The 26,379-nt window shown below is 31.7% G+C and overlaps 1 protein-coding gene across 1 annotated transcript in view; it reads left to right on the top strand.

The window, feature by feature from the left end:
* The window catches only part of LOC129225778 (TBC1 domain family member 9-like), an 89,339-nt gene that overhangs the window by 11,770 nt on the left and 51,190 nt on the right, over positions 1–26,379 (top strand). Inside the window, 12 exon segments of the mRNA XM_054860287.1 lie at positions 491–562; positions 2,488–2,661; positions 4,563–4,696; positions 6,337–6,402; positions 7,432–7,508; positions 8,459–8,584; positions 8,684–8,816; positions 11,932–12,042; positions 12,596–12,690; positions 14,810–14,859; positions 17,553–17,679; positions 20,089–20,197. Coding sequence (XP_054716262.1) covers positions 491–562; positions 2,488–2,661; positions 4,563–4,696; positions 6,337–6,402; positions 7,432–7,508; positions 8,459–8,584; positions 8,684–8,816; positions 11,932–12,042; positions 12,596–12,690; positions 14,810–14,859; positions 17,553–17,679; positions 20,089–20,197 — 1,274 coding nt within the window.

The following is a 26,379-nucleotide window of genomic DNA, read 5'->3' as shown; positions in this document are numbered from 1 at the left end:
GAGAAAACACGTTGTAACTAACTCGGGAATTGTATAAATGGATATTTTGCGTGTCTATATGTTCATAGAGACTTATCCACGTGTGGTTGAGTCGAAAAAAAACTCAACATTCATTTGGGGATGAGTAAAATGGAAATTAAGGTCAATTTTTGAGTGAAATTTTTTTTGAAAATACAATACTTTTTTTGTAAAAGGATGTGAAAATTTGAAAAGACCAGCCAATAATCCGAACTTCGAACAATCTGACCACCGATAATTGAGAGTTTACTGTATTTGTTACTTGCACAATGAATTTTTTTTACGTATGTGTGTTTCAATCTGTGACCTGCATTAGGATTTACTAGAAAAATTAAGGTTTGAAGTAAGGATTGTATTTGAAAAATACTTTTAAGATATGCACATTTTTAGAGTATGTTTGTTACATGAAATTAAAAAAATGAATCACCTAATTCTAAAAATGATTTATCATTAACATTTCTAGTTGCAATAGCCAGTGCTTTCTCTAAACATGAAATCATGGAAAACTGGGACTGGCTTGAAAGACATGTTGTGCCAACTTTAAGTAAGTGTCAGTAGTCTTAAAACAACAAGCAACTAAACTTTAAATATATATCACACTTTGAATGGCGTTTTTAAGTTTTTGTTTGATGACCTCTTTGTATTGCTAATTCTAGATTCAATTACGAAGTTCTTCACTATTTTTTGTTATGTAAGTCTAAAAAAACTATTTTGCATCTCAATGAAGTTAAAATTTTACTTTAACAAAACATGTGCTGGTGCTAATGATGTATCTTAAGTGCTTTTATTTTGTAACAAACTGTTATTGTGACTTGTAGTGTTGTTTGTGTACATGGATGCCCATAAGCAAAATTGTAAGGGGAAGGGGGGCTCAGATATTTTCCCCATGGAAACCTGTTTCAGGACACATTATAGTCATTAAAATTTGACATTTTTAATATATTATTCATTAATGACTGTAGACGAAATGTTTTTACATTTTTGCAAAGAAAAAAGTACTAAAAGCAAGGAAGTTCTAATTTCTAAGGGGGAGGGGGGCTCGAGCCCCTCTTTGCCCCCTATATGGGCGGCCTTGTTTGTGTATGTTTCTACATATTTTCAGTCTATGTTACCTTTTCTTTATTTTTTGCTTTAAAATGTTAATATTTTTCCACTTGATCAACAAAAGAGGAAAAAAAGGGTAACGTTTCCTCTATACACATGTTAAGACATTGCTAACATCCATTATAGCAACAGGGATCAATACAGACACGAATTGGGTCCGCTTTGCCACCCCTTCAAAAAATTCCGCATTGTAAAAACGGCTTTATAATCGATACACACCCAAGACAAATCATAAATTCTAAAGCAGAATAGAAAGATCAACAGTCGAGGCCCATTCAAATTTCACAGGGTGCCTTGATTTGAAAAGGAATGGGCCCCGACATTTGAGCCTTCTATTCTGCTTTTGAATTTATGATTTGTCTTATGTGTGTATTGATTATAAAACTATTTCAATGGTGTAGATTTTCAGTAGTACGTAATAACATTCTAAACTACTAGACTTATACATTTTTCTTTTTAGTTTTTTTTTTTTTTTTTTGCTTTTACACAGTTTTTTTTTTTGTTTCTATTTAATAATTATTGAATTAATGTACATATTTGATACATGTTGTGCTTTGAATTACTAGAATACTCTGAAAAATGCTGTTAATGTTTTAAATTCTAAAATAATAAAACATTTGTTTTTTGGCCAGAGTTATATTGGATCAGCAAAAGTTCTTCTTGCCGATCATGGGGATGAAACTGTTGCTGTGACTCTGATGGCAACAAGGGTGCCAAATTTGTAATCATACTCTGTGATCGATGCTCTGTAATATTTGATTTTGGTGATCAACAAAATTCTGCTTTAGTTTAGTTTGGTGTTAGAGGAAACCATATCTTTTTTTCTAATTTGTAAGCTTTCCTAACATTTATAGACAACCATACTGCCAATTAATAAAACAACTTTTAACAATATTTTGATCTTTGAGTATAAACATATTTAATTTCCCATAATTACACGTTTGTTGTGATAAAATAGCAAAATTTAAGCTTGAAAGCGTTCGGACGGGAAATACGGAGCAAAAGAACTTTTTTGCAGAACAGCGGAATTTTGTCATTTTTGCGGAGCAACTCCTCAAAATGCGGAGCAGTTGGCAACCCTGAAAATGTGTTTCTTCAACTGTCTCAAAAACTCATTTCTGCAAATACTGTCGTTTACCCGCCCACAGCAGTATAACTTTCTTAGTTTTATCAAATGTGTTTGGAATAAAATTCTATTAATGGTAAAGGTGTTACTAATTCTTATTATACAAAATTGTCGCATTTGATATCAGTTCAAAAGTCTTTTTTTTTAATACCTGAACAAATATGATGTGTGATAACATGTTGATTTTTCATTAAAAGCTTGTTTTATAAAATAAGTCTAATATGTAAATTTTGTTGCAGATGACTTTGAAAGTGAAAGTGAAATGAGAAATTTTGTTGCATGCAAAATTGAAAGCTTGGTGGCTCAGAAATGTTTTGATAGTAACCAAGATCCTGACAGTATGCAGTATAAGTTATCGTCCATAAAATTTTCTCGATTGTTTAACATGCCAAAGGAGGAAAAGTTAGTAAATTGTAAGTTAAAACCCATTCATAATGTACTTCTATAATGTGAAATCATACTGCTTTTCATTTTTTAGACCGACACAAGTTCGTTTAGTAATTTGTCAATTTCTTCATGTAAAATGAAACTATGTATGGTATACAGTCGAGTCCCGAGTTATGTAAGGGATGCGTTCCAAGACTCCTTGCGTAAGTCAAAATTTCACGTTGTAGAAAAATGCATGTATACATTTTTTTTAGAAACATACCAGACTCTTTTAGACACTGTTAAACACCCCTTAAACTCCTCACCGATGCAACAGTTTCTTACATAAAGAACTGAACTTTTACTGTTTTTAAAAAATAAAAAAAGCTGTTTTATTCAACATAAAATACTTTTAGATGCACAAAATGAATTATCAATGGGAGGGAAAGACATAAAATAAAACAACAAGGCATGCACAGTATGTAGCAATAATAAAATGCTGCCCTATAATAATACTGTACAGTACCGACAGTAATAATATTCATGAGTTGAAAAATAAAGATGGTAATGATTTATGCTCCATGATCAGATCGTTATTGTTTTCTTAATACATTTTTAAATAAGATTGCTTCGCCTTTTCTTTTACAACATTTCCATTTATGGCAACAGCCTCTCTTTCTGATCTCTTTACAGTACTGCTTCCATTTTCATAATACATATGTACTTTGCTTAGACACTACTCTGCAAGCTTCAATATTGAAACTAAGTTCTGAACTTTTACGGATATCTTTTTCTTTTGACTTTTAACAGTACATATGGAAGATTCACTCATACTTATTGTCGTGCTACCGTCGACATTTTATGGTTGTTCAAGCATATAGAGAATCTTAACCTTTTTTTGGCAGAAACTTACTTTTTCTTTCCATCTTCAAACTTTGGATGAAACAGCGCACTAAGGTGTCATTATATTTCATCAAATTTAATAATTAGAATGAAAAAAAAAAGAATTATTCTAAATTGTTATTTGATGCAGTAACAACGAGATGAGTATACTAGTTTGGTGTGAGGACTTTCGCTGTTAGTGTTACTATAGGGATGTAATAACATTCACAAAATCAATATTTAGTAGTCAATAAGAAAGCCAGTATTTCCTTCCAAAAAACATCGTGTTGTCAACGAGGAATTTGCGACTAAAATTTGTTACTCGTGAAAAATTTGCGTTATAGCCCTTTCATGTAAGTCGAATCGCGCTGTGGCGGGAGTCAACTGTACCATACATTTGATTTTTTTAACACATTTCATAGAATATTTTTTATTGAGAATTATTTTAAGCATCAAACTTCATTCTTTGTTTCATAAAAATGTTCATCTATCTAATCTGTGTAGTCTATGAGTAAAATCCAATTAATATTAAAGCTTTTTGTTTAACTGAAACTTGCTTTTGTATAAATTGAAATCTGTATGAAACTGGCCAAATAAAGGTTTTTATCTCTCCTTTCTTAATAATATTGTGTTTATGAGTCATAACTCCTGTTACCTTCTGTTTATGGAAACTGCATTTTTACACTTGCAGTGCAAAAATGCTGTTTCCCTGACCCTAGGTAAAAATGCAGTCTGGTCCCCGACCAAGTGTCAGTCCAGGGTACCAGCCTGTAAACTTCAGAATGATTGTATTATTCAGTTAAATATGTACAGTGTTGCAACCTTATTTTGTGAAATGAAAAGTAGAAAACTGATATTAAAACCTTGCCAGCAGAGTGCAGCATTAGGCCTGTTACATTTTTGAAAAATTTTCTTTCAAATATGCTGAAAAATGAAGTAGTTCAAAGTTACCCAAAAACTGTTCTTCATCTAAGAATCAATATTTTTGTCTAGACTGTTGCTTTGCATTAAAATTTTAAGTTTATTGATGTAAATTGCTTAATTTGAATCTTATATTTTATTTTAGATTACTCTTGTTGCTATTGGAAAAAGAATCTGCCTTGTCAAGGCTGGCTGTATTTAAGTGTGAATCATTTATGTTTTCATTCTCAATTATTTGGAAAGGAGATAAAACTGATCATTAGATGGGTAGAAGTTACGGTAAGAGTCAAATTTCAGGGATTTTAATTGTATGAGCATGATATTATCAACATTTTTTTTTTTAGTTTTTAGTAATGATATCTTTCCTAATAATTTTCTCACTTTTATATAAACTGAGTCTTTGTTTTATATCTTTCTTGCTTGATTTCAGTCGGATTCTTTTAAAATTTGGAATGCAACCTCAGACCCGATGACAATGAAATATTCTATAATCATATTAATTTATTAACGATAGGTTATTTGTTTATTCTAATTAACACTTTTATTAGCTTAACTTGTATGTTTGTGGGTCCAATGGCTTATTAGAATTACTTATAATGTACAAATCATAGCTGTGGAGTGTAACTATGTTTGTACACGAATTTACCAAAAAGCATTCAAAATGTCTGATGCAAATAATGCAATAGAATACTAAGATGCATTCCATTATAAAAATTGAACACAGGTACAAAGATTTTATTTAAGAGTTACAAGTGTTAGCAATATTTAATATCTAAATCTTATTTGGAAAAAATAATAGTTTAAAAACTAAAAAAACACACTTTTGTAGCAAAATGAACTAAAAAGTAAAAAATGAAATAATAGTTTAAAAAACTAGAAAAACACACTTTAGTAGCAAAATGAACTAAAAAGTTTAAAGTAATCCTTGGATGACAAGTATATAAAGTAATTGACCGAACACTTAATTTTACTGTAATAGAAAAAAAGCGTGGGGGGCCTCCTATTTACATTTTTGCATGGATAACAAGTGGAAAGAATTTAAGACAACTGATAAGAAGCCCCCCACGCTTTTTTCTATTACTCTTTGAGCAATGTTGAAAATGATTGTTCACAATGATTCATTTGATTACAGAAACTCGCTTCTCTTAAAGTTTTATTATCATAATTAGTTCTTTATAAAAAGATCAATGGTAATTCTCATAAAAACAAAAATATTACCAATTATTATGTTACTTTCATAAGATAGTGTCATGTATATAATTTCCTGATAATATTTTTTTGGTGTTTCTTTTTTTTTTTTCGTTTTTTGTGATTCACTCCATTTTTTCTTTAAAAGTTCTAAGAAATTTTCTTAAAAAAAAGAATGGATACTTTTGCAAACATTTCATGTTTTCTCCTTTCAAAGAGTTGTGTTTTCTTTTTATGTCTCAAATAAGTCTAAGTATTCAAAAGTTTTTGTAGTTTTTGCTAGGTATGTAATCTATTACTGTTTTTTCATTCAGTTCAAAACATTTTTTAACATAGTAATTTTCCTGGTTCACTTAAACATTTCAGTCAATTAAGTTAACTTATTCAAAATTTAATAGGCTAATTTAAAAAACCCTCTATAAGTGTTTCAATATTTTAAGCCTTAAGTTTGTGTTATTGGCAGCTGTTTGTTATTTGTTCTTTTGCTATTCATTGTGTCCATTGTGTATTGCATTTTTTTTTTTTAATATGGTACCTGATTTTGAGTTTTGGAAGCCACCCATAAAAAACTATTTTTGTTTGCAATGTCTATCATGTTGTATATAACTTACTGTTGTTATAAGTGTGAATAGTTAAGATATTTGTTTTATGTTTGATTTGAATATTTCTTACAATGTAATTTCTGGCTGTGAAATTGTTTTGGTTAAAATATTGGTATTATTTTCTTGTAGCAAATAGAGAAAAATGATTCACTAGTTTTTCCAGACAGCATAAGTGTTTTGACTCGAACTAGAAAGGTAATATTTCTTTAAGATCTTTTGAATTACTTCTATGGGGGGAGGGGGGTCAAAACATAAAGTAATAAGACCATGCTGCATAAAAATTTATTCAGGAATTACCAAAATGTATAAATCGTAAGGTACAGATTACTTTTCTACATAGTCACCGTACTTATGGAGGCGTTTGTTCGAGCGGTACACATAACCATTGAAACCGGCATAGAAGAAATCACTGTCAAAAATGTAAAACACTTGCTGAACCTCAGCATCAGTTCTGAAATACTGACTTCCCAAGTGTTTCTTTAAAGTGCTGAAGACATGGAAATCATTTGGTGCAAGGTCAAGACTGTTTAAGGAGGGTGGTCCAATACCTCCCAACCGGAGGAAACTCCAAATAAGGGAACACGTAAAGATTAAGTAAAATTTACTCTTTTCTATTTACTGTTGTGACACTTAAAGCAGAGTTAATTGATTTTTAGTTGGCAGTTTTCATTCCCCACCTTTTCCCCCTTTACTTTTCTCCCTCTCCCCCTTTTCTATTCCTTCCTTTTTTTGGAGGGCCGATGGGGGCCCAGCGACATAACTGATAATGCCTTTCTGCCTTGCCTCTCTGCGACTCTGTTCCCAACACAAAAACCTTATCATACTACTTGTTTCGATGGCAGAACATGTTTGCGTCAGCGTACCCCTCTTCTAAATGACATTTTGTTCTGTAAGGGGACACCCAGCTCCATCCACCGGCACAATTTGAAAGCTCTGATCATCTTCATGATATTCGGCAGGATTTTTATTCATAGAGAAAACCTGCACACCCATCAGAGCTCGTGTTACCTTACTTTTTGGGACACCAACGTACACTAGAACATTAGAAGTTTTAAAATATAAAATTGATAACTTATGATTTTTAATTGAAACAATATTCTTCTACAATTCTATAAATTATTCAATTATTATTCACTTTTACAGTATATTTTATACAATTAAATAACAATTTGTAATTCATTTTTGGTTTCTTCATTTTATGTAACTATGAATTTTATTTTCCAGTTTAATTTTTCTATGTTTCTGAAGCTTGAAGAAACGTTTTCTCTTATGCAACAATTAGCAAATATTGCAATGAAAAAGTATGTTTCTGGCTTACTCTTTAATTTTTAATTGCAAAATGTTTACATGTAATCTGCTTGTTAAAAGTTTAAAATTCATTTCCTTCTACGTTTGTGAATTGAAATTTGAATTTAAAAGCAATATAAATCATTTCTGAAAGTTTTTTTTTGTATATTTTTGCTTATTAACCCAGAACATAACAAGGAAGGGGATAATAAGTTTGATGTGTGTATCTGTGTGAACTGAATTAGCATTTTCACAATTTTGGTAGTGAAGGCTTACTTGTACGTTTGAAATATTGGCATCAATCGAAAGAACAATTTTTTCTACATCTAGTGGAATTTGTTTAAAAGTTCCATATAATATAGATTTAGAATTATAGTCTTTTTAAATGAACAAATACAATTCTAAGCCTTTATTCGTGCAATTAGTAAAGATTTCATTTTTGGCACTCAAAGAGCTCAATGATTTAAAATTTTATCTGTTGCCAGTTTCCATTTGTTAACAAATAAAATAATTGTACCAACTTTGTACATAAGCTAGGCTTTTACCTTCTTCACTCTGCTGTCGCAAATAGTTTAACTTAGTAGTTGTGATTAGTTTTCCTTTTCCGTGTTTTCTCGTGCCATCTTGAAAACAGCTTCGCAAAATTTATTTCAATATGACATGCTGCTCTCGGTGTCAGGGTTTCTTTAAGTTTTAATTTAATATTAATTCTTGCTTTAAACTAATACTCTACACAAAAAATTGAGCATTTACTTTTGTAATTAATAAATAATTAATTAATAGGGCTAATTTATTCATAATGTATTGTTATTTATCCTTATTTTATTTCCATTTTGAAAGCATTAAAACTAAACTTTTAAATTAAACTTGAAATGTTTCCAAATGCTCAATCAAAAGTAATTTCTTTAATTTGTATGAAAAATCCTTACTTCAATATTGATTAATTTCTTTGTAATATTTACAGACTGATTTCTGAAGAAAGTTTTGAAACTGATACTGAGCTTGTAAATAAGTTAAGCAAAAATGTGCCAAAGAAACCATCCTATTTAAAAAGAGATCTTGATGCAAGAGCTCATAGTGAAGCTTATAGGTAAATTTTATTTGTTGCAATATTATTGAAATTGAAATCAAATGTAAAATCCAACTTTATCAGTCTTATAAGCTGAATTTTTGTATGAATTTTTTTCAGATCATCTTTTAGGTTACCCCTCGAGGAAAAGCTTGATGGCACCACAGAATGTACTTTGTTGACTCCTTACAACAAACAGCATGTTTGGGGGAAAATGTTTCTATCAAATAATTACATTTGTTTTGAAAGTGAAGTATGTATTACGTATAAAATTATCTTTTAACTAAGGTCTAAGATATTTCTCCTTTCCTTTTTTAAAATTCGGACCATTTTATTGTTTATGTTTCACAGCCCAATACAATTCCATCACAAAAATTAAATGTTTGTGGAATATTATAATTAGAATCTTATTAATTCTTTCCCCCCCCCCCAGAACTTAATTACTAACAAAGGAAGTGCGGGAACCTTATATTTTGCGGAACACATGTTCACACATAAAAACTAATAATCTTCATATCTATATAGTGGAGCACCATTTATACTTTTCTCTTCTATACATTTTTTATCAATTACACGTTTTTCAAATTGGTCCCATCAGAGTCTGACTCACATTAACGTTTACCTATTATATGTTTTTTTCATTTATACGCTCTTTTCATACAATCCCTTCAAAAACGTATAAACGCTGCTTCGCTGTAATAGCGAATGTTCGAGTAACGCTGACGTCATCAACAATGAAACTCGCCCCACGGCATGATAATTTGATAATATTTTTGTGCAATGTTTGACATGCAGGGAAAACTTTGTTTTAACAAGGCTGAACTGTATCCGGTAACTTAACTATTTTATGCTATCTGCTGTAGTTTAGGGTTAATCCAATAGAATTAATATTAAAATTTCAACTATCAAAATATCACCAAACAGGCAATTGATGCGTTCAAATGTAGAAGCAATTTTCTAGTAATAATAATATTTATAGGAACATAAAAAAATATTTCACATGAAAAAAGTGGATAACAGGGTGGCAATATAATTGAAAATGTCATTAATTGAAGAGCATTTATCTTTACTAATAATAAAGCTCTAAGTCTCTCTGTCTGGATGTCTGTAGGATGCCTGTGACGCGCATAGAGCCTAGACCGTTCGGCCGATTTTTATAAAATTTGACACAAAGTTAGTTTGTAGCATGGGGGTGTGCACCTCAAAGCGATTTTTCGAAAATTCGATTTTGTTCTTTTTCTATTTTCAATTTTAAGAACACTTTCCGGAGCAAAATTATCATAAGATGGGCAAGTAAATTATGAAATTATCATGACGTGGAATGGGAGAGCGAATGAAATAGCCAATTGGCGAGAAATTCGTCATCCATTATTTGTAAATATACAGGCGAACCGAATGACCTTTTAATTTTCAACTACGGGCAAAGCCGTGTGGGTACCACTAGTTGGACAAATAAAGGACAAGGGTCTTTGTGATCCAAAAACTCCGAAAATTTTCGGTTGCAGTTTTCAAATATTTTGAGCTGGCAATACCTTCTAAAACTGAAAAATTATTTAAAAAAAAATGTTTTTAATGATTTTTGTATGCATATTTAAAGAGTTTTTAGGTGGGAGGGAGGGGTGGGGGTAGGGGGGGGGGGGTTCGAGCTTCCTCATAATTTTTGAAAATTTCACACTGTTAGAAAATTTTACTAGAGCCCACTATCACCTCCTTGTAAAGGGATTATAAAGCAATGCAATTTTGATGTTCGAATTCGCAACTCCAGAGCTCGAATACGCTACCTTGCAGTGATTAACAATTCTACCGAAAAAGGTAAAACATTCCATTCCATGTGTTTTCTTTGGGGTAAATTGCAGGCTTTCGACAGTTTGTGGTGTAATGTGATTTCAGAAGAAAAGAAAATAAAGCTTTCTACAAACACGATAAAAAATAACTCATTCACACTAAGCTTCAAAGCAAGTTATAAATTTTTCATCCACCCTTAGACAGTGGCTGCAGCGCCCCTTATAGTTTACTGGAGTTGCGAGTGAAAATTTAGTCAAAAATTAATGTAAAACAATATAATGTGTGACAGGAAAATGTTTTCATAAAGATCCTGCTTTTCTGTGTCGGTACTGTGCAAGGAATGACGGCGGTTTTGTCCTGTTGTAGCGTTAATCAACGCTGTTTTCTGAGAGAAAAAACTACTTCTGGAGTAACTTCCGGTGATAGAAACTGCCAGTTGTGATCCAAGTTACCTCATTTTTGTGAGTTTTTCTATTAGGAAAGAGCATGAAGTACAGTCAACTCCCGATTATCAGCAGTCAGATTATCCACATGTCTTTTCACAATTTTGTTTTCTTCAACGGTGATGACTTATGATTATGTTATTGTTTGTTTTTAGCTTTTACATATATTTTTTACAATCATTGTTATTGTTTTTAGCTATAATTTAAATGTATGTGTGAGTTTTATTCATGTTTTTCAACTATTGTGTGCACCATTATCGTTTTTTACCTTTTTTTGGATTATCCGCAGTGTTGCTTATCCCTGGCTACCGTGCCATCCTATTCCGGGAATAATCGGGAGTTTACTGCATTATGGAGAAGAAAATGATTTGTCAGATGCAAAACTTGCTAAATTGCTAATGATTAACTATTAAAAGTTGAATGAATATCATTCATCATTTTTTCCTTCATCTATGACAACTGTTTTGGGAACAAGTTCATGGACTATATTAGAGATATACAGGTAGTTATCAAAATAATGGAAGCACTTGGAGAAACTTTGTTGGGAATCGCTACTCTGCTATAAATGTTCTGTTTATAAAGGTGCCCTTCTAACTTTAATCGCTCACACTGGTGACTCTATATGGCGATTGAGTGGTCACTTTTGCTGCTGTTGTTCGCTTTTTAGACATTACAACCCACTTCAATACCCGTTGGTTTATTCCACTGAGCGTTTCTTTCCGCCCACTATTTTGCATTGCCGAGCTTGTCTTACCGTGCTGTATGTATGCTGTCATGGCTTTAGATACTGTACTTTTAAGTGCGCCAAAAAGGTGAAATGTTTCCGATACACTTGCTTCAGCGAGACGCGCTCCAACAATTTGGCCTCTTAAAAATTTGTCGACATTTCACTTGCTTGAAAAAAATTCAAGATTTCCAGGATTTCTGTTAAACCACCAAATAGTGTCAGAATATGTACATTGCTATTAATTTAAAAAAAACCCAGATATCTAATTTTATTCTTTATTACTTACAAAGCACATTCAAAAATGTCACTTATTTTCTCTGGTGTTTCCATTATATTGATAACTACCTGTATTTCAGTTTCTCATCTATTTTTATTTCTGACCTAAGCGATTAAGTATACCTTTTGTTTTTCAGGTTAGACTTTTGGTGTCATTAGTGTTACCTTTGAGAGAAATGCTCATTATAGATAAGGTGAAAGATGCTGGCTGTGTTAGGAATGCTTTGCTCATCACAACGAAAGACAAGGTATCATTCAAAAAAAAATTTGTTTAGTGTTTTTTTAATGTCTTTTAAGCGGGAATAAATATATTGAGCTTGAAAAAACGCATCTCTTGAATTGGAATAAATGCATTTCTTGTTTCCCCCCCCCCCCAACTCTGCCCCTGAAAACACAATTTCATAAAATAATTAATACAAGACCTGGTCTTATTTTTTGGTAAACAAGATAGGTGAATGGCATAAAAAGCAAATTGCTTTAATGGGCAAGTCCCTAAGGTCGATAGTGAATACCTAAAATTGCAGAGAGAAAAAGTTACTTTATAGAATTTTACAGTTAAAACCTTTCTTCAAATAGTTCTTTGCTTGCATTTTTTTAATATTCAAATGAAGATATTTTATTAAAATTGTGAAAAGAGGGGCATTTAAATCATATTGATTTTCAAAATATGAACTTAATTTTTCGCACTTTAGCTGAAAGTGTAGATAAAAACTAACAAACATTGAGTTGGAATAGAGTATGAATTCCTTGTTGGAATTTTACTTAATGAACTTATTGTTTTTTTTCCCCTTTTTTTAATAGAAAAACTTTATTTTTGGTGATCTAGAAGATTTAGAATTTGTTCTTCAAAAAGTTAGTGAATTACTTGCAAAAGTTCCAGACGTGAGATCGCAAAGGTTTGTTTCTTTTCCTTTTTGTTATTAGTTCTTTCTGTTTCCATATAAAAAAAGGGGGTTCGTAAATCTTTTTCATAAACTTTTCCCCCACTGAATATATGATATATGTATTGTTCTGGGTCAAAATGTCTGTATTTTGCTTTGTTTCAATTTATGGCTCATATGTTCAGCAGACATGTACTTGACTGTGTAAAGTAAATTGTATTAACATTTGAAAGTACAGTAGACCCTTGTTTTACGTGGGTTTATTTTATGGGGTTTCGATTATACGCTGTTTAAGATTTGACACCCTTATTTTATTTTACGCGGATGAGTTTCGGTTTTACATGGATGCGGCAATGCAAACAGATAAAATTTTTCCCTCTTTTAAAACCCTAACTCCTAAAGATTTCAAATTACGCATAATCAACTGCATTTTGGCATGCTAATAATCGAGCTTGGGGCCACTGCAGAAATTTTATGCATTTGGTTCCAGAGCTGTTTCCAGAAGTAAAATTGTTAAACTCACACAGATCAGAACTCGCTGGTAAAAGAGCTTTTAGGAGTGACAAAGGAGGCCAAAACCAACGAGGATACCGATGTCGGTGACGCACAACTAAATATGTTTTCATTGAAAATTTTGAGCTATTCCTAGACAATACAAATGATATTTTTGATCTGTTAGTGAAGGAAAATTCTATCATGGAAATGACTCAAGTGATCATGGATGAGTTAATGCTCTGCAAAGAATTACAGAGAAAATTTCTTAATGACTGCCAAAAGACTCATAGCCAGCCCCTCTTTATAAACAGAACACGAAATTAATGTATGTTTTCTTTATGCATGTTGTGCAAAAAAAGTTGATATAAGTGCACATTGAACTTATTATACATTTAGTCATTTCTAGAATGAAGTATTTTGTTATCTATGGAACCAAACCCCTATTTTAACACTAGTATTAGGTCTCAATTTACTCGGCATTTCCGTGGAACGTAACACCCGTGTAAAACAAGGGTTTACTGTATTCAAACAACAAAAATAGCTTTTCATGCTAAAATAAAAAGATTATTTCGGCTCAAAGCTCAATTGTGTTATACTGAAGAAGGTGACCAAAAAATAGCTTTCAATTTTCATTTTTAACTTTTGACTAACCAAGTTGCATGTAAACAAGTATAGTTAATTTTCTTAATTTCTACAAGTGGCACAAAATAAGTCACTTACAGTTGACATAGTAATCTGTTTTTGAAAAAAAAAGTAGTTGTCCTAATACAGTAATATTTATTGAGGACCAATAAAGCGAGTTAATTTTTTATTGAAAAATAAACCTAAAGAAAAAGCTTTGTCACAGAAACTAAAAACGGTTTATTAAAAATTTGTACCATTTTACCCCGCATTTTTCGACATGCGGCTAAATTCGGGGGTCACCAGATGATCAATAACACTTGCCTTGTCCTTTCTGGCATGCCGGAAAAATCAAGATCAGGAAAAAAAATTAAAACTATAAAAAATATATGTTTAGCTTAAAAAATAATGTAAGTTCTATGCATATCTTATTAGTACTATTAAATTGTTTAATTTTGTAAAAATATTAACTAACAATGTCATTTGTTATTTCATTTATAAAAAACAAATTAAAACTAAGCAAACATTTAAGCAGTAAGTTACCGCACCTTAGCCAGTGCTAAACAATATATCAACGCCATTCAATAAATAAAAATTAAACTTACCTCTCTAAAAGGAACCAAAAATAATTTATTTAAAAATAATACGAACAAATCGCAGTAACAATGTTTTGCTTTCTGATTGGAACTGGAATGGGGAAATTTACTTTAGTTTTGCTGCAAAATAAACCTTAAATTACCAATCGGTATACCAGAAAATTTGAATTTCCCGGCATGCTGTTCAACCTCTCTTTTTTCTGCATGCCGGCTAATGCTGGGTAATACTGTAAAATGGCAGGATGGTTTTGAAATTCGTTGAGCGCCATTGTTATGATTGAAGAAATTTTCAACATATCAATATTTATTTATATTATTCACTGTGAAACAGATTTCTTGATTTTGTTGTAAGATAATTTTAATCTGCTTGTTAATTTCTTGTTATTAAATATATTTGTTTTTAATCTATATTTTCTTTTCAGTTATGGGTCTGATAATTCAGAGGATGGATCTAAGAGCTCTGATAGTGCAAGTAAGTATTGAAAGTATTGGTTTAGTTTCGCAAATAATGCAATTAATTAAAAAAATATCTTTCATTTATTGTAACTATATGTGTTCAGTACACAATATGAATGCTAATGTTTATGCTACACTCAAACCTGTTTTTGTGCGGCCTTTTTGCATCCTTTTACAAAAAAGGAAGTATTGTATTCGGGAAAAAAATTTCAGTCAAAAATCGACCTTAATTTCCATTTTGCCCACCCCAAAGTAAATGTTGAGTTTTTTTTTCCAACCCGACCACATTAGACACGCAAAGTAACCATTTTGACAAATCCCCAGTTAATTACAATGAGTTTTCTCGTGACGTCTGTATGTGTAGGGCTGAAGGAAGCATTTCAGACCTTGGAAATATTTAGCAGAGTAGCAGTTGAAATAAGCACATGACGAACAAAGTCCCGAAAAAAAATATCCTTTTATTTTAGCATGTTGAATGAGCTAATACTTAGACAATGTATTTGACTTACATTGAATCCAGTTCAACAGGAACATTAAAAATATAACATTATACTGAAACGATCAACATCTCGTCAAAAATGGCTAAGAACTTATTTCGAATTACTTTAGAAAAGATGCATCTTCACGAAATAGGACATTCAATATAATTATGCCATGTTCATTTGAACTGGATAGGATGACATGAATGTGCAGACATCACCCACAACAAAAATAAGGGAGAGAGAGCGTGCTCTCAAACCTGCAGCATTAAATACTATGAAAACACATGTTGGAACAACCAACATTCGAATTTAATCGCTTATGCAAAATAACAAGCACTGTTGCCACTCACGAAAACTTTAGAAATCATCGCATGGTTATCACACTCAGGAACTAACCAAAACCCAATCCAGTTCAGATGAGTGAATCATCTGAATGACGTCACTACCGATTCAATGTTGTTTACATCGGAGCAATTTGTCCGAACACGATCTGTATGGGGCAAAAACGTATTTTAGAAGAAATAACTGGGTTATTTCTTTTTTTTATTTATTTATCTAAAAGAAATTTGACTAAAATGCTAACAGTATGTATGTTTGTATATGCGGATGTATGTCGCATAACTTAATAACAGTATGTCCTAGAAGGTTGAAATTGACTTCTAGTTGACTCCTAGTGAGGTCTAGTTTTGCACCTCCCCTTTTGGTTGCATTTGGGTGTTTCTAAAGGGGTTTTTTGCCTCTTTTTGGGGAGAAATCATTGTTAATTTCGATGTAAACTCAAGTCGTGTTATAATTTGGCGAACACTTGGCGATATATCGCCAGTCTTGTGGTCGTCAAGTTTTGTCGCCAACTTGGCGACAAATTAGGCAATTTTTTTTCTTCTTTAAATTTGGTTTCTTTTACTTCTGTTGGTGATATTTAGGGAGTAAACTTTTGAATCACAGTAAAATTGCCAATTATGGGAAAATGACATTAAATTGGAGGAAAAGGAAGTCATGTGATGCAAACATCAGCTTGTTTTATGTGATTTACCGGTAACTTTTGTTGCAAAAACTATTTTTACAGCTACTCAAGAGGTTTGAAACAGTTCTTTTAATGTGGTTTTTTATGCAGTCCCTATCCACTGTACGAAAACTGGTTTGATTGTATTGCAGGGTTTAAGCTGTGTTCAAAAGTTCTTTAGCAAAAAAAGAGCTAAAACTGTGGGAAAAGTTTTAGCAAAATGCTAAAATTTTACGTATTTTCATATCTTTCTGAATACCTCAGTGTGTTTCATCTCCAGTTGACAGTAAAATTCTTATTTCATCTACGACATCTTTAAAGAAATAAATACAGCAGCTTTTTTTTTTGAATGCAAAATAAAAAAAGAAACTTCATGTGTGGTTTTTAGAACGTTGCACTCCCTTCCTCCTAATAATGCAATTCTTGAGGGGGAAATAATGCAGGAGACTAAGTATTGTTGAACGGAATAGTAATTTTAAAATCTTGGCTTGAGATTTAAAAAAGATTAAGTTGACTATTGCCATACTGCTTCCTTTCTTAGATCATACATTGTTTATTTTTCTTTTAAACTAATTTATTTTTGTTTGAGCAAAAGAGCAAAAATACTTTGCTTTATTTTCGAATTTGAAATAGTGTTTTCGCATTGTGCGAAAGATGCAACTGTATCAAAAACCCTTGGTGTATTAGCCAATTAAATCCAGCATTGAATCTTTTTTTTTTTTTGAGAAAGTTCCTGTTTTACTTTGCTGCTGTGTACAATTTATTTTTATTCTTTTTTTTCTTTTTTTATAAACACAATTCTGTATTTATACATTGGGATTGGGAAAGTTTGATATTTGCTCTTATTTTAATGCATAAGGAATTCAAAAGTATCTTTGTTTTAAAGATTGTCCAGTTTTATTCTCTACTTTCTTTTTCTGTGAAAAAATCCAAGTTTTACTTTATAAATCAATTTATGTATTTGATATCTTTTCCATTGTGTAAATATGTAGGAAAAGGTCCTTGCAGTTACTGCAGGCTATTTTACAACTATGGTTTATTTCTACAGATACTATCAACAAGTTATCTTAAATGATTCTCTAAATCAATACCACTTTTTTCAACTAAAATATATTTTATTTTCAAAATATTTTAAAAATTGTAATTTTATATATATTTCCAAGATGTACTGAAACTGAGCTCTAAATGTTAAGATTTTTTTTTCTATTTTTCTTTTATTTAAAGAAATGAAAAAACCTTGGGAGATACAGCCTCCATTATACAAGATCTTTAAAGATGATTCTGTGATATCTGCAGCTGAAGAGCAAAACAAGCTGAAGTTATGGTATATGCATTTTGCTGAGTATGGAAGGTATATTTACACATTTTTTGTGTTTTTTTTTTTTTTTTTTGTGTAAGGCACCTTTGTCTAAGTGTTGAGTACTGTTTATGTTAAATTTGTTACTTTATTTTTTTCAATATGTATAGTAGCTAAAACTTACCTATTTGCACTTAAAAAGTCATAAAAGCCTCTTGATTTGCTTTACACCTTGTTAGAAATGAGTCTGGCCAGTCTGGTCAGTAAAACTTCTACAACTTCAATGTCAATAACTGGCCAACATTATTTCAATCTACCTATTAAAACTTTGCCCAAATAAAGCGACAATTTGTTAGTTACTAATACTAATATAAATAAGAGGAATTGTAATTAATTATGATGAGATTAAAATTTGCTTAAGGCTTTCATGGCCGGCGACAATATGAAGAAATAACACTTCCGGGCTTAGGCCGTGGTCAAAATGGAAAGGAAAATCCAGATCCAATCCAGATTGGATCTGAATTTTCCTTTCCATTTCGACCACGGCCAATGAGCCCGGAAATGTTATTTCTTCACATAATGAGATTAATTAGTTACTAATGTAAACAGGAGCCTTTACTGTTAAATTTCAAGTCTTCAAAATGAAAAAATCATGTTCTACATTTTCTTAAATTCTTGAGAAGAAAATTCCATCCTTTTATAAGTATGGACAAGGGTTAATTATGTAAAAAGGAGAAAATAATAATTAGATTATTTGTTCTTTTGAACATTTTCAGCATATTCGTGTTACTTTATCTATAGAAAAAGGGATTTTATTTGATAATTAAAGGGGGGGGGGGGTCAGGGGCGGCATTTCAACATTTCATTTGGGGGGTCGAGTTTTTTAAACATGAATTTTCTCACTGTGGAATAAAATGCGAGTACATTTTTTTTTAAGTAAGGTCATTAAAGAAATTCAAATTTTAATATCCACACTTTTAATTTATTTTATAGTCAGCTATAACAGAAAAGATCTTGATGCTACCGTTTCTAAAGTAAATTTTTAATGCACGATTTTTGGAATACAGAAGAAGAGGAAATCTTGGTACTATATTCCGTCAATATCCAACGGCATGCTCTAGGCAGTATAGCTGAAGATGAAAATCTCGCTTGTCCCATCATGCACCAAAAAAAAAAAAAAAAAAATCTCTAACCTTCTGAGACACGAAAATGATCTTTCGCAGTTATCTGAGTTGATTGGAATCGGTGAAAAAATAATTGAAGCTACAAAGTTATGTTAGAAAACGCATCTTTAAAATTTTTCTCTTTAAGGAAAACCATGCAAGTTTAAAATTTGTGCTCTAGTCTTCATTTTTCATCATTGAAGTACACTGGATCTTCGCAAAACAATTCTTTTTGCTTCGTTCAACAACTTTTACTTGTAACTGAAATATTTTATTTATCTTGTTCAATAACCTGCACATATAACATTGAACTTAAGATTTATCACTAAATCTTGTGTTAATTTCATTAGAAACTGAATGAATCTATTATTTGATACAAAATATTGAGTCAATCATTTGACTTTGCATCATCATGTGGATTTTTGTCACTTTTTCATTTATTTATTTTTTAATATGTCCAATAAATCCAAATTAACAAGAAGCTCTTAATAAGAGCTCGATCAAGAGTTCTAGCTTTAACTTTTGAAGACCATTTTGTACCTCATCCAGCAAAAGTATCTGTTGATGCACGAATTTTTTTCAAAAATAGCGTGTCTTTTGTAAGAAGTTTCCATGAAAGTATACAATGTATTGAACTGCTCAAATATGCCTCTTAAAAGGAGGAATCAATGTTCACTCACTAACTGAACGTATATTTAAAATATGAGCGCAACAATGAACTCAAAATACCAAGAAACTTCTCGTAAAAATCAGGCCAGTCACACTGCACTGCCCTTTCACATTGGAAGCAGAAGCATCATCTTAACACTGCACTTACAAGTATGAGGCATTTAAACCATATGAGGAAATTTCTTCTTTAGTTGAAACAAACTTAATCTCCATCTATTTTTTTATTATGAAAGTTCTGAAAATGATTCATGAATTTCAAAATTTTTATCCAAATAGCGAAGAACACTTGCTTGTGGTTGGGCAGGTCTCGAGTTTCATCATCTTTTACTAAAGATCATCTGCAGATTTTTTTTTAAACTTCCTATTGCATATGATCACTGATTTGCGCGTTAGGTAAATTGAATTTCCTGATTTCTTAATATTCTGCGCAAAATATTTGGGGGTGCAACCGCCCCCTCTTGCTCCCCCTATTTGCCGCCCCTGGGGGGGGGGGGTAGAGTTTCAGGTCTATTTTAAAATTTTAATTGAAAAATGAAAATAATTTCCTTTTTCATAAGTTTTTTCATTGTTTTGTCCCCCATATGTAGAATAATTTCCCTTTCTTAATAGTGATTTACTGTTCTTTTGGCAGAGGCATTTTAACCTACAGAACATGTAAAGATAGAGAATTGATTTTAAAAGGAATTCCAGTTGAACTCAGAGGAGAATTATGGATGCTTTATTCAGGTGCTATTAATGAGGTATTGTTTCTTGAGTTATATTTTTAAGAAAATGTTTTTAGTTTTGAAATTTTTTCTGTTAATTTTTAGTTAAATCCTTTTATAATTTTGAGTTGCTACAGTTTTTCATACATAAAATTTTTTTTACACCTTTCAGTCATGGATGCTTACCAAGGCTTGACCTAGTTTATCTATACCTATACTATGAATATAAAGCTGAAGAGTTTGTTCGAATGCGCTAATTTCTCAGAAACTACTGGTTCAAATTGAAAAATTCTTTTTGTGTTGAATAGTTTATTTATTGAGGAGGCTATAGACTTTTTTTTTAATCAGATTAACTGAAATATTTGTAATTGCAAATTAAATGTTTAGTTCTATGAATTGATAATAGATAGTGGGGTAAGTTAATTCATCGAGAGGGCACTGGCCGACAGTGTCAATAGCTGCAAGGAACCTTGCCTCGCGGCTCAGACGCTATGCTATTGTGGGATTGTTGTGGTCAGCAAACTAGGGGTGCGATATTGATGTTGATGTTTTGGAGACATCGATATTTTTGTCAAAACATCAATTTTTTTAACATTGATGTTTTACATTCGATATTTTTGAACCATCGATGTTTTGGTTTCAATGTTTTTCCGATGTTGATGTTTTTGCATTTTAATTAAAAATTATCATAAAATTTGCTCCATTTTTCTCGCTAGTTTACTTATGGAGTTGCCAAAAAAAATAACAAATCATTTTTTTGCACCCATATTATAAGATCATTTTTTCTGTGTAGCGGATGATTTTTGGGAAGATCACTACACGATAATAGAAGATTAACTAGAGAGTGAGGAAGAGGCCCTAGCTATTGGAAGAACCTGACACTGGTAGTCTGGTGCCAGAACTTGCAGTCTATTTCAAGGCTCTAGTTCTTAAACTTAAGGAAAATCCGATATGTTACTACGGTGAAAATTATAACTATAAAAATTCAGAGCTGGTAAAAATTGCTTTAAAGTTCTTGATAGTGGTAGCAACTTCTGTTCCATCGGAAAGAGATGTTTCTCTGACTAGTGGGATAGTCTGCGAAAAGAAAAATGCGCTTCTGAGGGACAAAGTAAATAAACTTCTTTTTCTCCAAACTGTCAACACCAATATTCAGGGTTACTTATCGATTTCCCCCAACAAGTCGTCCCTCTATTACTTACAATTTGTGTTTAATTATTAATTAACAGTACAACATATATTTCTTGCTCTTAAAAATAATTGTTAGAATTAATTTTGTCTTTTTAAAATAATTAGCACAACTTTTTCTCATCATTCAACTGACGGTAAGTGCTATGATACATTTTTTTCCTAGATTCTTTTTACTTCCTTTTACAAAAAAGGAAGTATTGTATTCGCAAAAAAATTTTCACTCAAAAATTGACCTTAATTTCCATTTTACTCACCCCTGAATGAATATTGAGTTTTTTTTTTTTTTTTTTTTTTTCGAATCGACCACACATGGATAAGTGCCTAAGAACGTATAGACACGCGAAATATCCATAAAGACGATTCCCGAGTTAATTACAACTAATTTTCTTGTGACATCAGTATGTACGTATATATATGTGCGTATGTGGGTATGATAGTCGCATAACCCAAGAACGGTAATTCATAGAAAGTTGAAATTTGGTACGTAGACAAAAAGTGAGGTCTAGTTCTGCACCTCCCTTTTTGGTTGCATTCGGGTTTTCTAAAGGGGTCTTTTGCTCCTTTTTTGGGGGGAAATCATTGTTAATTTTGATATGGTGTAATAATTTGGCGGACACTTGGCGATATATCGCCAGTCTTTGGTCGCCATGGTTTGTCACCAACTTGGCGACACATTTGGCGATTTTTTTTCTTTTTTAAACTGTTTTAATTTGACCACTGTTGGTGATATTTAGAAAGTAAACTATTGAATCACATTAAAATTATCAATAATGGGGAAATGACATTAAATTGGAGTAAAAGGAAGTCATGTGATGCCTACATCAGCTCGTTTGATGTAAATTTACTTTTAGTTTCATTCAGTTTGAAAATATTTCTTTATTACTATAACTAGTTTGTATTAATCGGTGCTTGTCTTAATATATAAAAATCTTCTGTGCTTACGTTTGTCACCATAAGGCTTTTAAACGGCTGGACCGATTTTGATCAAATTTTTTGTGTGTAATTAAGTTGTGGCAAACATGGTTTCGAAGCGCGATGGATCGAATCGGAAACGTTTTTGCTAATTAATTAATTAATTTAAACATTGGATGGTTATATCTCCCAAATGATTAGTGTTTATTTTAACCTATTGTTGAGCGAGAACTGAAATAAATATTTAAGCCGTTGCCAAAGAACAATAAGAAAGATAACTCAACTTTTTATAATGAAATTTCCTACTGTGATATGTCAACTGAGAATAGATAAAACGCAGAGAGAGAGAGAGAGTGAAGCCTTCATTTTTCTCTTGAAAGCAATGATTTTAGGTCCCATGATATATTTTAAATTAAAGTACTGAAAGGCTGGGGCGGCAAGTAGGGGGGTCAAGAGGGGGCGGTCGCACCCCCAAATTTTTTGAGCAAAATGATAGAAAATGAGTGAATTCAATTTATGTAAGTCGGAAATCGATGTTCATCAAAGGAAAGCTCACTGGTTCTCAGCAACTATTTGATGAAACTTGACACATTCTCAGACTAGAAAAAGTGTTTTTCCTTATTTGGATGATGACTTAGAAATTCATGAAGTATTTTCGGCTTTTTCAGAACATAGAAAATTGATACAGAACCATGGTTAATTTTAACTAAAGAAGACATTTCCTCATATAGGCCAAATATTTCATACTTGTGTGCCCAGTGTAACAACAACGGAGAGGCCGTGCAAAGTGGTGTGGCTGCAAGGTTTTCACAAGAAAATTCCTTGATATTTTACATTCACTTTTACGCTCATTTTTTAAGTGTATTATTTATTTAATGAGTGTTCATCGCTTTCTTCTGCTAGAAACACGTTTCAGCTGCTCAATACACTATAATGCTTTCATAGAAACTTCTTAAAAATGCATGTGATTATTGAATAAAAAAGACATATCAACCAAATACCTTTTATGGGGCTCTATAATTATGCAATCGCGGAGTGACACAAGATAATCTTCAAGAGTTAAAATGATAAAAACATTTCTCTATAACTTCAAAGCAGTGATTTGACGACTGGAAGAATTATTGAAAAACGATTCTTTCCATGGTGAAAAAGCTCATGCCTTTTAGCATGTATGACTTCGTTTAAATTTTTATAAAATTTGTTTGCATCGGGAAAAGGTTTTTGAAAAATGCTTTACTCTATCAAAATCTATATCTTCAATCCGCTACTCGACTATTCAAACCACAGTTCAATCTACAATTGATCTGTGCACCATACTACCACAGTTCAATCTACAATTTGAAACTGAAAATAGATTTTTCATAGATGTATATTTCAATCAATCGTGAAATTTTTCAAAAAAATTCTAAAAATTCTTCCTCCGAGCCAATTTTAAAAAGGCGTAAAAAAAAAAAAAAAAAAAAAAAATCCACATGATGATGTGAAGTCAAACATTGATTTTTGAATATTTTGTATGAAGTAATAGATTCAGTTTCGAATGAAATTAACACAAGATTTGATGATAATTATTTTTCTGTATGGTTGCCTGGGATTATGGTTATTTGGATTGGATTTTGAAAACGAAAAATAAAATGTTTCAACTGTGAGTAAAATTTTTAGCATGAGGCAAGAAAAATTACAAGCAGTATACCGACAGAATAGTTTTCACATCCAGAGACTGCAGTTTCGTCCTTGTTATGAACTCATGAGTTGGCAATAGTGAATAACAGAGCTGGAGGCAGATGATATCTCATTGAAGCTGAGAGCGCCGACATGACTAGATTATTCAATGATGAAAAGTTTAAGCCCCTCACAGTTTTTGAAGTAGCCTGGGTGATTTTGAAGAGCAAGATATGATAAGTGTTTTCATACATAACTTTGTGTTACTTCAATTATTTTTTAACTATTACAATCAGCTTAGCTAGTAGAGAAAGATTTTTTTTTATGTCTCAGGAGGTTAGAGAAATATTTTCGGAGCACAAAGGGGGGGGGGGACTTTTCCATTTAACTGAACTGGCAAAACAGCACGACATTGGGCGCTATAGATTAATAACACGATTCCCTTCTCTTCCGAATTCCAAAAATCATGCATTATAACTTTTCCAAAAGGTATAAAAACTTTAGTAGCGAGATATTTTGTATGATAACTTTTTAGTCAATGAATCAAAATTTTAATTGTTTCTAAACACTAATTTTATTCATACTAAACCGATTTTATGACAATTTCTTGTTAGCTAATGTGTGTTTGGTTACGCTTTGGGGTTATACATATTTAAGAAATTCGACCCCCCAAATGAAATGGTGAAATGCCGCCCCTGCTGCAAGGTTCACGCTAAACGTGTATTCTGTCGTCGTAGTTGAACCATGTGACCGGATAGGTGCTTTAGGTTTTCCTAACCAAATGATCAGAAAGTACTGTACCTAGCAACATTTGTTTCTCGGCTGAAATCCGAGTTTTGGCACCAACGTCAAGAATACTTTAAAGATTATCCAACTAATCAGTACATTATTAAAGGAAAAGATGATGGAATTTAAAGACGAAACAAATTTTATTTTCGTCCAGATAAGTTACAACAGGGTAGTTCTGTACACAAAAGATCAGTGCAGTGGAAGATCTTTATCTTTGGTGGAAAGAACAAATTAGGCAATATAAAAAGTTAAAATCGTTTTTTAAAAGATCGGACTGCTAATCAGTCGGAGTTGGCTTCGCTCACTGATTGGCTGGATTACAGTAACGTGGTGACTTGGCGACTTTGGCTATAAACAATAGATTTGCGTGATCATTTGTTAACATTTTAAAGCTACTGTTAATTTCATTTATTGTATTTTTTGTTTATTTTCTGAATTATTTCAAATTTCAAAGAATTGTTTTTAGTTTTTAAAGAGTTTTTAGTTGAAGAATGTGTTTATTTTAAATCGGGAGGAGGGATGAGTGATTTTTGCTTATTCAGAGAACTGTTTTTACCCTTTTCATTTTTTTTAAACGATATCCTTCCGATTGTTTTATTCTTTTTCATATGGGGGATGTTGCAGTGGGATTTCCCGTTTGTTCTAGATCTGTAGTTAGTTTTTTACATTTAATATCTGAGGACGCTTTTTATCCTTTGAGTATGGCTGAAGGAACAAACCATCAAGTACGGGAGGGAAAATAGTTAATAAAACAACTGCTGAGTGGGCATTAGATAAATCAAGTAGTAATAAATATATGCATTCTGATACCAATCAGCTTAAAACATTTTCTTTTTACTGATCTTTTTCAACTAGACGTTTCAAACACTTGATAGTTTATGGAAATTTTTTAACTTCTCAATTTACAGAGTTTGAACAGAACAACGTCTGTCGGGTCCTCTAGTGTTATATATTATCAATTTTTGTCCTACTATAATGCCAAGATGTTGAGAAATTATTCTTATTAAACCTCTACAGCACCTCTACAGCAAACTGATTTTTGATCTTGTAGGATTTTTCTATTGGGTTTTGTTTTCTTTTTTCCTTCAACATTTGTTTTTGTTCTTATAGTTGAAGATAGTTACTTATCTAAGTAAATAATTTAATTTGTCGTAATATTCAATTTCAATTGTTCGTTATAAAGTTTTTATTATAGTATTGTTTATTTGGCGAAACCTTTTTAAATTGCAGAAAAAAATCTGCTTCACTTGCTAAAGGGCAGGGTTACAGTAGCGTGGTTTTTTTTGGGGCGTTAAGCGGTGAACTTTACACGTAGAGGATTGCTTAGAGTTTTAAAGTTACTGTTAATCTTTTTATGTGTTTTGGCAAATAGTATTAAATTCCAAAGAGACATTAATAGGTTTTTTGAAAAAGCGTGTAAGCATTTTTGTTGACAAAAAATTATCATTTCACATCAAAAGGGTTTGGGGAGGGGGGGGGGGCTAGGAGCGTTTTTATTCAACAGACATACTTTAAATTATTAGCCTAGGCATCGCCGTGTGAATACTGCTAATTTAAAATAAAATTAAGTCAGCATCATGAATTATGCCATAAATTACTTACTTTTAAAAATTGTCTTTATATTAGATCTTTTAAAAGCTGACATTCAGTGTCTATTGTATTTATAT

Source organism: Uloborus diversus, chromosome 7 (genome assembly GCF_026930045.1).
Source record: "Uloborus diversus isolate 005 chromosome 7, Udiv.v.3.1, whole genome shotgun sequence".
NCBI lineage: Eukaryota > Metazoa > Arthropoda > Arachnida > Araneae > Uloboridae > Uloborus > Uloborus diversus.
The sequence above is the reverse complement of the archived record's forward strand: the minus strand, read 5'-3'. Positions and strand labels throughout refer to the sequence as shown.